The 12925-nt window shown below is 56.7% G+C and overlaps 1 protein-coding gene across 1 annotated transcript; it reads left to right on the plus strand.

The window, feature by feature from the left end:
- PAOX (polyamine oxidase) lies at nucleotides 1-10536 on the plus strand. The gene is made up of 7 exons (XM_023241168.2): nucleotides 1-262; nucleotides 851-1337; nucleotides 3144-3343; nucleotides 5260-5512; nucleotides 7030-7142; nucleotides 7750-7907; nucleotides 10122-10536. The coding sequence occupies exons 1-7, from the start codon at nucleotides 79-81 to the stop codon at nucleotides 10257-10259; spliced, it is 1533 nt and encodes a 510-aa protein (XP_023096936.1). The 5' UTR covers nucleotides 1-78; the 3' UTR covers nucleotides 10260-10536.
- Nucleotides 10537-12925: the final 2389 nt, after the last annotated feature.

The raw sequence follows: 12925 nt of genomic DNA on the forward strand, positions 1-12925 counted from the left end.
CGCCCCGCCTCCGGTCCTCTGGGTGCTCTCCGCACTTGAGAGCGGCGGAGACGCTCGGCGACTGCTCGGGACGGCGCGATGGAGTCGAGTGGCGGCCGCGCGGAGGCCCCGGGTCGCGGCCCGCGGGTGCTGGTGGTGGGCGGTGGCATCGCGGGGCTGGGGGCGGCGCAAAGGCTCTGCAGCCACCCGGCCTTCCGGCGGCTGCGGGTCCTGGAGGCCACTTCCCGCGCCGGCGGCCGCATCTGCTCAGAGCGCAGCTTCGGTAACGGCCTTTCTCGTAACCCCTTTCCGGACCCCCTTTCTGGAACCCAGCGGGTGTCGCCCGAGCTCTGCCGCTCCTGGTCCGGCCTGCGCCTAGGGTTAACAGACCCAGAAGCCTTACCTGGTCCCCTGAGTGAATCTCCGCCCCACCCCACTTAATCAGCCAAAGTTCAATGGTCCCCGAAACTCAGCTGCCTGGTTGGCAGGGCCTGCCCCTGAGGAGGAGGGTAACCCATGTCTCTGCAGTCGCCCCCGTTGTGTCCCACAAGTAGCACCGCCCCCCTCCTCTCCCCCCCCACCCCCCCAGCCTCGGGACCACTCCCAGGTGTCCCTTTTGCCCCCATGCCTGCTCTCCACGTGTCCTCCCAGGGCAGGTGCAGGCCAGCACCCCCTCCTCAAGTGTCCCCCTTAAACCAGGTCTGAGCAGGTGCTGCCATGAAGGACTGTGATCTTTCTGGGACTCTATGGCCTTGGGCTGGTTTTCAGAGCTTATTTGGGGAGGGCAGGGCTGTGTGTGGTCCAGGAGAAGGGCTCAGGGGTGGCCTTTGTGGAGAGAGAACCTCAAGGTGGCATCTCCTGCCCTTCCCAGGTGGCGTGGTAGAGCTAGGTGCTCACTGGATCCATGGGCCCTCCCAGGGCAACCCCGTCTTCCAGCTGGCGGCCAGGTACCAGCTGCTGGAGGAAAAGGACTTGTCAGAGGAGAACCAGCTGATTGAGACTGGGGGCCACGTGGGCTTGCCTTCCGTGTCCTACACTAGCTCTGGGGTAAGTGTGAGCCATGAGCTGGTGGTGGAGATGGCTGGTCTGTTCTATGGGCTCATCGACCAGACTCGGGAGTTCCTGCACCTGCCGGACGCCCCAGTGCCCAGTGTCGGGGAGTACCTGAAGAGGGAGATCAGTCAGCATGCAGCTGGCTGGACGGAGGACGAGGAGACCAGGAAGCTCAAGCTGGCCATCCTCAACAGCTTCTTCAACGTGGAGTGCTGTGTGAGCGGCACCCACAGCATGGACCTGGTGGCCCTCGCACCCTTCGGGGAATACACCGTGCTGCCAGGGCTGGATTGCACCTTTCCTGGGTATGTGCCTGCCCCACCCGCCCAGTCAGCCCTCCACCCCCCGGTCCCCCTCCATGTCCCCCCACCGTCCCTCCACCCACCCAGGCCCCCCATGTCCCTCCACCCACCCAAGTTCCCCCATGTCCCCCCACCATCCCTCCACCCACCCAGGCCCCCATGTCCCCCCACAGTCCCTCCACCCACCCAGGCCCCCATGTCCCCCCACTGTCCCTCCACCCACCCAGGCCCCCATGTCCCCCCACTGTCCCTCCACCCACCCAGGCCCCTCCATGTCCCCCCACTGTCCTTCCACCCACCCAGGCCCCCATGTCCCCCCACCATCCCTCCACCCACCCAGGCCCCCATGTCCCCCACAGTCCCTCCACCCACCCAGGCCCCTCCATGTCCCCCCACTGTCCTTCCACCCACCCAGGCCCCCCCATGTCCCCCGCAGTCCCTCCACCCACCCAGGCCCCCATGTCCCCCCACTGTCCCTCCACCCACCCAGGCCCCTCCATGTCCCCCCACTGTCCTTCCACCCACCCAGGCCCCCATGTCTCCCCACCATCCCTCCACCCACCCAGGCCCCCATGTCCCCCACAGTCCTTCCACCCACCCAGGCCCCTCCATGTCCCCCCACTGTCCCTCCACCCACCCAGGCCCCTCCATGTCCCCCCACTGTCCTTCCACCCACCCAGGCCCCCATGTCTCCCCACCATCCCTCCACCCACCCAGGCCCCCATGTCCCCCCACAGTCCCTCCACCCACCCAGGCCCCCATGTCCCCCCACTGTCCGTCCACCCACCCAGGCCCCCATGTCCCCCACAGTCCTTCCACCCACCCAGGCCCCTCCATGTCCCCCCACTGTCCTTCCACCCACCCAGGCCCCCCCATGTCCCCCACAGTCCCTCCACCCACCCAGGCCCCCATGTCCCCCACTGTCCCTCCACCCACCCAGGCCCCCCCCATGGCCCCCCACAGTCCCTCCACCCACCCAGGCCCCCCCATGTCCCCCCACCGTACCTCCACCCACCCAGGCCCCCATGTCCCCCCACAGTCCCTCCACCCACCCAGGCCCCCATGTCCCCCCACTGTCCGTCCACCCACCCAGGCCCCTCCCATGTCCCCCCACAGTCCCTCCACCCATCCAGGCCCCCTCTGAAGTCTGGACCTCTCCACGCACCCAGGCCCACTCCATACACCCTGGGACTTCTTCCATTTACCTCAGGTTGAGCTGGGAAGCAGGGGAGGGTGACAGGGTCAGGGGGACATTAGTCTTCCCCGTTTCAGAGAGATCGCTTGTTTCTCTAGTTTTGCTCATTTAGGAAAAATAATTATTTTCAAGAAAAGGTGGTTAGAAGAAGGCAGTGCGTCTCACAGAGCTTTCTTCTGCCCGTGTTTACGAGGCCCCTTATGTGCTAAGTGCTGTGTGAAGGCTTCAGCCCCCGTGATGGACAGACAGCCCACCCCTGTGGTGGGTGGCTGTCCTGCCCTCCCCCGCCCCCCCCCCCCAGCATTCCAGAGACCCTCGAAGGCTTGTCCGTCTGGGCTCTGTCTGCCTGAGCTGTCCAGGCATTCAAGGTTCCTGGCAGAGGAGGGCATCTGTGATCAGAAGTAGGGGGCCAGGCCGGGCAGGGAGGAGGCCTTCTCCCACGATTGCCTCCATTTGCTCATGCTCGTGGACTCCTCCTGGTTGCCCCGACTGAGGTGGACTGGAAACCACCAGGGGCAGGGGTGGGGGGAACCCTTGCCCTCCTCCCTCCTTCCCTGCAGGGCACTTCCTCCAGCGGCTTCCTCTGAAGACACCAGCACTTCTGTCTCTCCTAGGGGCTACCAGGGGCTCACAAACCGCATAATGGCCTCCTTGCCCGAGGACGTGGTAGTTTTTAACAAGCCTGTAAAGACCATTCACTGGAATGGGTCCTTCCGGGAAGCCTCTTCTCCTGGGGAGACGTGTCCGGTGTTGGTGGAGTGTGAGGACGGAGGCTGCTTCCCTGCACATCATGTCATTGTCACTGTGCCCTTAGGTAAAGCTGCTTTTCCCCACGGGTTTCCCTCTGGTCACCCATCCCAGGTGCCCTGGCCTCTGGCTCTCTCCCACCTCAGCTGGCTCTGTGGTGTTTGTTCGGCTGCTAAGCTCGTGTTTTCATTGTAGTCCTGGACAGGATTATTCTAATGTGTTTTGTAGCAACTGCATGCTTTGGAATTGAGTTTCACAGTAAGAGAAAGCCCACGTGTTGCTTCTTCAGAGGTCATTTATGGACAGGTTGGGACTGCCTCCAGGGGTTCCCCAAACCCTGCTTTCTTGGACACGGCAAAGGGTGTGACAGCCAGGTCTCAGGTTCAGTCCTTGTATGATTGAGAAAGGAGTCAAGTATAGGGTTCCGTTTAATTCTAGATCTGATGCCCTAGACAGAAGCCATTGGTGGGGGTTGGAAATTTGACAAAGGATGGGAGTGGCTGGGAGCCACGCCGTGTCTGTGCTATCTCACTTACTCCCCACACTTAGTTGTCCAAGTTCACCAGCCTAGCAAAGCCAGAGCTGCTGTGAGATGAAGAGTCCCCCCAGCCCGGTGGCTACAGCCTGCACCCTGGGGTCCCTTCAGGACACAGCTTGCTGAACACCTAGTCCTTTCTCCCACATGTGGAATCATACTGGACATATTAGCATAGTCTTCGGCTGCTCCTCTCTTGCCAACCCTGTCTTTTTGGTTAATACAACTTGTGTCAGTGTTTCCAACTCAGCACATATAGATCCGTGACATGGGTTTTTCCCCCCACCAATGTCTGTGTTCATTCACTGCTGTGGTGTGTGCTAACTGAGCCTCTGCTATAATCAGCAGGTGCATTACTGTGAATGTTGATATTGTTCACAAGGAGCCAGGACACTGTCACGTAGCAACATAGTTATAGCCACATAGTTATTTCTTATTTGAAGATGTCATTACTCAATATTACTTAAAATCGGTGGAAGTTTAGGTTATTTTCACTTTTTCTGTTTTACGTAACGTTTCCCACGTGCATTTAAAAACACTTGTGTGGGACACCTGGGTGGTTCAGTCGGTTGAGCATCCAACTCCTGATTTCAGCTCAGGTCATGATCCCAGGGTCATAAGATGGACCCCTGTGTCAGGCTCTGTGCTGAGTGTGGAGGCTGCTTGAGTCTCTCTCTCTCTCTCTCTCTCTCTCTCTCTCTCTCTCTCTCTCCCCCTCTTTCTCTCCCTCTCCCTCCCTCCTCTCTCCATCCCTCCCTCTGTCCCGCTCCCCTATGCATGCACACACACACTCCCTCTCTCTCAAATAAAATTCAAAACCCCCAAAACCAAAACAAACAAAACACATGTGCGAACGTGTCTGTAGCATGGCTTGCAGTAGAGGAACTGCTGGGCAGACAGGGACTGTGGCGGAGGGCACGTGACCCCCCTGTGGATCTGCTTCCTGTTGGGCTGTTTGTCCTTTACTCACTGCCTTTCAAGATATCTCTGTCTTAAGGAGATTGGCTTGTGCTGCAAACATCTCACCTCCTTGTTTGACTCTGGGCAAGATATAATTTTTTGTCATGCAGATACTCTTTCTGTAGCTTCTGGATAAAGCCTGTTTGTTGTCTCCTCCAAACCAATCCACGTCAGCATGGACTGCAGACGTCGCGAGGTGGAAGGTTTAGAAGGGGAAACTGTCCTGAGAACGGTTCGGGGGTGTGCCAACGGCACCTGCCTGACCAGCTGGCCACGGGGCCCTCTGTGTCCCTCCACGGTGGTGCTGCTCGCTGAGGCTGAGTCCAGAGATGGCCAGAGCCAGCCCGGCGTCTGGGAGCCCAGTTGAACTGGGGCTGGTGTGGGTCCCTGGAGGCCTCTTCTCTGACTCCTCTGACGGGGGTCGGGGTGTGACTCTCGCCTCCAGGTTAAGAGATGTGGTGTAAGTTGGGTCCACTTATGAATTCCAGGTTTTCTTAAAGAATGTCTGGACACCTTCTTTGAGCCCCCGCTGCCCACCCAGAAGGCAGAAGCCATCAGGAAAATAGGCTTTGGGACCAACAATAAAATCTTCCTGGAGTTTGAGGAGCCCTTCTGGGAGCCAGACTGCCAGTTCATCCAGGTGGTGTGGGAAGACACGTCGCCCCTGCAGGACGGCGCCTCCGAGCTCCAGCACGTCTGGTTCAAGAAGCTTATTGGCTTTTTAGTCCTGCCTTCCTTCGAGTACGTATGCTTCTTGAGTTTCTCTGAGGAAGCTTCAGGTGTGAGCTCTGAAGGGGCTAGCTCCTTGGCCTTAGTTTGGTTGAGAATCAGCGGTGTGTTGGTTCACTGGGAGGTGTTTCTGGAGGATTTCTGGGTGGGATCCCAAGGGCAGCCGGAGCCTGATGACAGACACCAGGGAGCTAACCCCTGCAGGGACAGACAGAAGCCTGCTGTGTGCAGCTTGTCGTATCTCCGGGCCTGGGGGCCTGGAATGTGCCGGTGGCCTGGCAGGAATGTTCAATCAGTAAGAAAGTATTTCCTGAAATCCCCAGGAAGCTGGGGCGTGTAGGGCTCAGGAGGAATTTGAAACATGGATGTGTCTGTAGCTGGAAGACAGTATTTAAACCTGTTGCAGTAATTGAGCAAATACCCTTACAAGTCATGGAATCAAAGACCCATCAGTGGCTAAATTGTGTGGCCCAGCCATAAAACATAAATAATGTGGCAACTCTGGACTCGGTGTTTACTCAGAAATAAGACCATGAATAATTTGGGGGGGGGTGCTGATTTTTCCAGCAAGATCAAAAGACGTGGTTAGTATGTTGTGGTCCAGTTTCCACACAGAGACGGGGTGGGATCGGGGACCATGTTCTTGGCCTGGAGGACAAAACACAGGCATGCCTGCCGGCATAGAGCATCCCCAGTGGTCATGAGAGTAGGATGTACGGGCTCCTCCAGCCTACGAGGGACCCTGCATGTCTCCTTTGCACTGAGGATGAAGCTGACTCCAGAAATTGTTGCAGTAATTGAGCAACAGGCTCAGAGCCCAGGCTCAGAAATGTGGCCGTGGTTGTGTGGATGGGTGGTGGAGTGGTGGCTTGGGGGGCCCGGCCAGCTTCCCTACGCCTGGCTCTCTGGCCTATGCTCTGTGCTCAGGACATTGGTGGGCATGACAGTCCTGGGGACACGTCGTGGCTCTCACACTTTATGGTCTCAGGAACCCCCTTTATACTCTTTAAAAGTATCGAGGATCCCAAAGAGCCTTTGTTTATGTGGTTGTATCTGTGCATTTACTACATTAGAGATTAAAACTGAGAAATTTAAAAATTGTTATTTTTAAATGGTACGCCTATACCATGTTAACATAAATATCATTTTTAAATGAAAAGTAACTGTATTTCTTAAAAAAATTTTTTAAAACATTTTATTTATTTTTGAAAGACAGAAAGAGAGAGTGAGCTGGGGAGGGGGAGAGAGAGAGAAAGGGAGACACAGAATCCGAAGCAGGCTCTAGGCTCTGAGTTGTCAGCACAGAGCCCGGTGCAGGGCTCGAACCCACGAACCATGAGATCATGACCCCAGGGAAAACAAGGGTCCATGCTTAACTGCCTGAGCCACCCAGGCGCCCTGTGAAATGAGCTCTGACCTCACAGAACCCTGGAGTTTGTGGCCCACACTTGCAGAACCGCCCGGCACAGGTGACTGTGGCCACAGCTGGCCGGGGGCCAGGCGTGTCAGGGGTGTGTCTCCCCACGCAGGTCTGCCCACGTCCTTTGTGGGTTCATCGCTGGGCTGGAGTCCGAGTTCATGGAGACCCTGTCCGACGAGGAAGTGCTTCTGTCTCTGACCCAAGTGCTCCGCAGGGTGACAGGTACTGGGCACGGGTGCAGCCAGGGCACCACCTGGGCCCCTTGGTGAACTCTGTAGGGCAACCAGGGCCCCAGCTGTGCAGAAGTGAACTTGGAGCTGTGAGCCTCTAGGACAGTCCTCCCTTCTGTTAGTGGGGTCACTCGAGTGTTCATCTCTGAGGAACCGAAATGGCTTTGCGAAAGCTTTCCACTTCTTGTTTTCTGTTTCTGGGGGTTCTGAGTTAAGCAAAGCGGGTAAGACAGAGACAGCCCTCTGATGAATACATTCGTGGCTTGGGTTTCATTCCGGGTAGTTTCCTGACTTTCCAGCTGCGGGGTCTTTTTTTTTTTTTTTTTTTTTAATTTTTTTTAATGTTTATTTATTTTTGAGACAGAGAGAGACAGAGCATGAACGGGGGAGGGCCAGAGAGAGAGGGAGACACAGAATCCGAAGTAGGCTCCAGGCTCTGAGCTGTCGGCACAGAGCCCGATGCGGGGCTCGAACTCACAGACCGCGAGATCATGACCTGAGCCACCCAGGCGCCCCGTCCAGCCGTGGGGTCTTAAATGGAAGAGCGGCTGGGGCCAGGCGGCCCGCGGTGCAGGGGTAACGCGTGTCTCTGGGTTCAGGAAACGCCGAGCTCCCCGCGCCCAGGAGCGTGCTGCGCTCGCGTTGGCACAGCGCCCCGTACACCAGGGGCTCCTACAGCTACGTGGCGGTGGGCAGCTCCGGGGACGACGTGGACCTGCTGGCGCAGCCCCTGCCTGCGGACGGCGCGGAGGCGCAGGTGAGGCGGCGGGTGGGCGGAGTCCGTGGGCTTCTTGAAATTATGAACTGTTACGCATGTATTATTTTATCAGAATTCTACATGCGCATAGACTGAAGCATCAGAGAGTTTGGCAGTGCTGGCTAACAAAATAAAATAACACGAGATATAGCAGGCTGGTGGAGGGCCCGACACCCCCTTCCCAGACTATTCTGGCGGAGTCCCCTCTCCAGGTTTATCACATCTCCAAATAACGCGTCTACCTGCCCCAAAGCATGCAGTCGTGGAACACTTCGAATGTGTGCACAAGCAGGCGGAACCTTTGGGCTCCATCTCCAACTTCTGAGCTGTCAGGTGGCGGCGGTCACTCACCTCCCCCAACCCCGTGATCGTGAAGCGTGCCCCACAGGTGACATCATCTTCCTGCACATATTTCCGTGTGCGTCTCTAAAGGATGAGGGATGCCCTCTGAAGATGTGTCACTATAACATCGTTATCGCAGTTACGAATTTACACTAATTCCTCCATGTTGTCCAACACTGTTCAGTTTTCCATGTGCTTTATGATCTCTTTTCGGTTTGCTTGTTTGATAACGTTGCTCCTTGAATTTTCACTTTTAAGCATCACTGAATTCTCACTATGGCCGATAAGGTGTTAGCTGTCTTCACTCCTGTGCCCCCCAGCTCCCCATGCGTGCAGCAGTACTTTGGGTGAGGCCCTGTCCACCCCTGGGTGCAAGGAAGCTGCGGCTCCTTTTCCTGCCTCTTTGTAGATGTGAGCGTGTTTCTCAGTGTGAGCGTGTGCAGCATGTATGTGAGCATGGGAGAGAGTGTGCAGGCTCATTTTCTTTGCCTGGGTTCTGCTGTTTACATTGTCTCCCGCTTCCTTCCCTCGGGCCAGAGTCAGCTCCAGCCCCTTCAGGCACCGCTGTGGCCTGCCCCCCACCCACGCCCCGTGCCCATGCCCTACCTGCCCGGAGCCCACACCCTGCCTGCCTGCCCCCAGCCCCACCCTTACTGTGTTGGAGCATTTATTCCAGTAGCTTCCTGAGGAGGGGGTGCATGGAGGTAAATGTTTAGGGAAAGTTTGCAGGTGTGGAAATGTCTTTTTTCTACCCTTATACTTAGGTGGTCCAGTCCTGTCACTACAGAACCAACCACCCTAAAACCCACTGGTACAAAAAAGACACTTTATTATGATGACAGATCCTATAGGTGGGCACAAGGGACCGTGTGTTTCTGCCATTTGATGTCTGGGGTCTCAGCTGGGAAGACGACCCATGGGGATCACGCAGGGTTGGGGCGGGGGTCATCTGAGGCCTCTTCTCTTGCACAGCTGCCCTGGGCAGGGACCCTGACTGGAGTGCCTGCCCGTGGCCTGTGTGGCCCTGGCTTCCTCACAGCATGGCAGCCTCATGCGGCTGCCCACGTGGTGCCCACGACTCTTAGCACAGGTGTGCCCGGGAGCAGGACGCTGCTGGGTGCCAGACGGTGCGGCTGGGCCACACTCCACTGCCCATCGCGGTCACACGCCTGCCCAGATTCCCGGGGCGGGACGCAGAGCCTACCTTTCAGTGGGAGGCGTCTCCAAAAACTTGTAGCCGTGTAAGAGCCACACACTGGGTGTAGACCCTAGTTCGAGAGTCACTGCCTTCAGGTGTGGAAGACATTCTCCGGTGCTGCAGTGGGGAAGTCCGGGGACATTCAGGTTCCTTTCTTTCCTACCTCCTAGGAAGCTTGGAAGAACATTAGGGCCCTGCTCTCACCAAGCACCTGCCCCACTCCCCCACACTGAGGCCACCCTGCACCTTGCCTCGCACCTCACGGAGCTTCCACCCTGCGACTGCTGTCAGCTGGGAGAGTCTCTTAGATTTGCTTTCTTCTCTCTGTTCTTTTTTCTTCTCTTTTTCTTGCTGAGATTTCTGTTGTTTGGATGCTGGACTGGTCCTCAAATTTTCTTATCTTTTTCCCTCTTAATTTCCATCTCTTTGGTTTGTCACTCTGCATTTTGGGCGATGTTCTTAACATTGCATCCCAAACGGTCTGTTGAAATTTCCATTTTGCAGTAACATTTGGTTCCAGGCGTGTTTGCTCAGGTTTCCGGATGTCTTGGGGCTCCGTGGGATTAGTGAAGAATACAGCCACGCCCTTGCCCCCAGCTCTGTGGCCATGGTGGCAGTCATGTGGCCACAGCCTGACTCCTGTGCCCCGTGCTAACCCCGGCTTCTCTTTCCAGGTCCTGTTTGCAGGGGAAGCCACACATCGGGCGTTTTACTCCACCACACACGGGGCTCTGCTGTCTGGCTGGAGGGAGGCCGACCGGCTCATCGCTCTGTGGGACACCCAAGCGCAGCTGCCCGAGCCCCGGCTCTGAGCCCTGCTCCTTCCATTCCGAGCTGGGCTCTGCCCCTCCTGTGCCGGGGGAGGCTGCCACCATCCTTTCTCTGACAGCGTCTGGCCTGGCCAAGATTTGGGGATATTAATGACAGCCTTCCTTTTTTTGGCGACTGGGACAGCTCTCATTTCTCACGTGTATCATGGAGTCTGGTCAGGGCCGAGCTTGAGCTGAATGCGAGGTCTTCCTGGAGAAGTGTGACGCAAGGCGCCAGCACTGCTGCTGAGGGCGTGCACATAAAGTGTGTTAAAGCCTCCGTGTGTCCTCATCCTTCCACCTCAGGGCTGCAGCATCTGTCGCTTCTGTCTTCGCCTGGTCCCAGGCTGGGGTCCCTGCGGGGCCCGGTGCCCCCTCCCCTGAGTTCCCTGGACTTTGGGTGCTGTGGTCGCCCCTGGTCCCAGGCATCTCCTGGTGTCCCGAGCTCTCATTGCTGGTGCTCAGGACCGTGCTGACGAGATACCTTAGCAGACACCCATGGCGTGCTGGGCTGGGTGACGGCCAGGTGGCGGGAGCCATGAGTGCATGGGGCACCCCGTCCTGACTTGGGGCCAGAGGTTTTCTGGAGGAAGTGGATGAACAACAAGGCCTCACGAACGCAGAGGAGGGGGACAGCTGGCGTGTCAGGGTGAGTGGGGAGCATGCCAGTGCAGCGGGCAGTGTTGGGGTGAGAGTGTGGGGATGCCCTGGGTGTTCTGCTCAGCTGACCTCAGCTTCCCTTCCTCCAACTGTCCCAGCGAGGGGGTCGAAGTACCTACATTTTCACAGCTGGGGAAAGCACAAAATACCTAGAGGTCTAGTTCAGTAATTGCCCAGTCTCACGACTGCCGGCGTAGAGCTTGGGCATCGTCCCAGGACAGGCCCTGAGGGGAGGCAGGTGTGGCTGGAAGGTGGCACTTTGGAGGAGGCACTTTGGCCACCCTCAGAGGGTGCCTCTGAGGCAGGAGCGTCAGAGGCCTGGACTCTATGCTGCAGGCGGTGGGGCTGCTGGCCCTGCACCCACTTGGAAGTCAGTGGCTTGTGCCTGTCCTCATATCTCTGGCTGCAGTCTGTGTCCTGCTCTGGGGTGGGGGCACCCTGGCTCCAGGGGTGAGTGTATGTGTGTTCGGAAGAAGGGCTTTGGGGCCAGGCCTGTCTGGGCTCTTCTCCAATCCCGAGTGGTGCCCAACATGCCCTCGGCCCCAGCACACTCTGCACAGGCCCTTCTCATACCTTCCCCTCCCAGATCAGGTCGCCCCTCCAAGGGGTCTTCCTTGCCTCCACCCTAGAGCTCTGTATGTGTGTCTACTGCTGTGTGTCACTGGAGTGATTTTGCACGGGACACCTACCAGTGAGCTTTGTTTTTTTTTTTAATGTTTATTTTTGAGAGAGAGAGAGAGAGAGAGAGAGAGAGAGAGAGAGAGATAACGAGTGCACAAGCGGGGGAGAGGCAGAGAGAGGCAGACACAGAGTCTGAGGCAGGCTCCAGGCTCTGAGCCATCAGCACAGAGCCTGACTCGGGGCTTGAACTCACGATCTGTGAGACCATGACCTGAGCCGACGTTGGACGCTTAACCAGCTGAGCCGCCCAGGTGCCCCAACAGGGTTTTACTTTAGTTTTACAGTTCTAGGTCTATGAGAGATTGCAGCTTCCCTCAGGCGCAATGATCTGTATTGTTGACATCCATCCAAGAGTTCATTGAGCCACGTGCTTTTGGGAGACATTTCTTGTATCCAGAGTGACAAAGGCTGTCCTCTTGGTGGGATGGCTGCTCTGTGATGGGGGGCTGAGGGCTGGGTCCTCTTCTGGTGACTAACTCATCTGGAGGCCACCTGGGAAGGCTGGTGGATTTGTTTCTCAATCTCTGGAATGTTTAGTGCTGAGAATTAGGAGGTTTAAGACCATCACAGTAGTGACATTTTTGTGCGGAGAATCCAAGCATGTTTGCAATTTTAGGAACTTGTTTCAAAAATTACATTTAGAGTAATATTCTTGTACCCAGTGTACGCTGAGTAGCTGGTTGGACTCAGATTAAAGCTAAAACCTGGGGCGCCTGGGTGGCTCAGTTGGTTGGGCCTCTGACTTCGGCTTAGGGCACGATCTCGTCCACACGTGAGTTGGAGCCGCGTGTGGGACTCAGGGCTGACAGCCAGGAACCTGGAGCCTGCTTCGGATTCTGTGTCTCCCTCTCTGTCCCTCTCCTGCTCGCAGTCTGTGTCTCTCTCGCAAGAATAAATAAATAAATTAAAAAAAAAAAAAAAAGCTAAAACCTGACTACATTTACACAGAGTACCCGGGCGGTGGGAATCCCAGGCTCAGTGTATTAATAGGCTTAATGTAGCAGAACCGCAGCCAGTATTTGCAAACGCTTTGCTTACAACCTGGAGTACTTGAAAAAGATATTACATATATAGGGCACATTTAAAATGTTTGAAAATTTTAACCAAGTTTGTAAAAAGAGGTCAAACATTGGCAGGGGACAGCTAAGTTATATTACAGTTATACTCAGAATACATTTAGGGAAGAACTGGAAAACACTAACGTATTCACGAATTCTCGGGACCCCTGAGAGTCTCCAGAGTGCACAGGCCCCAGGTGGGCTCGTAGACCCGCCCCCTGGGCTCCTTCCGGCGCACAAAGAAGCGTAGTGCGCACGCGCGGACCGCGC

This window comes from Felis catus, chromosome D2 (assembly GCF_018350175.1).
Source record: "Felis catus isolate Fca126 chromosome D2, F.catus_Fca126_mat1.0, whole genome shotgun sequence".
In the NCBI taxonomy this organism is placed as follows: Eukaryota; Metazoa; Chordata; class Mammalia; order Carnivora; family Felidae; genus Felis; species Felis catus.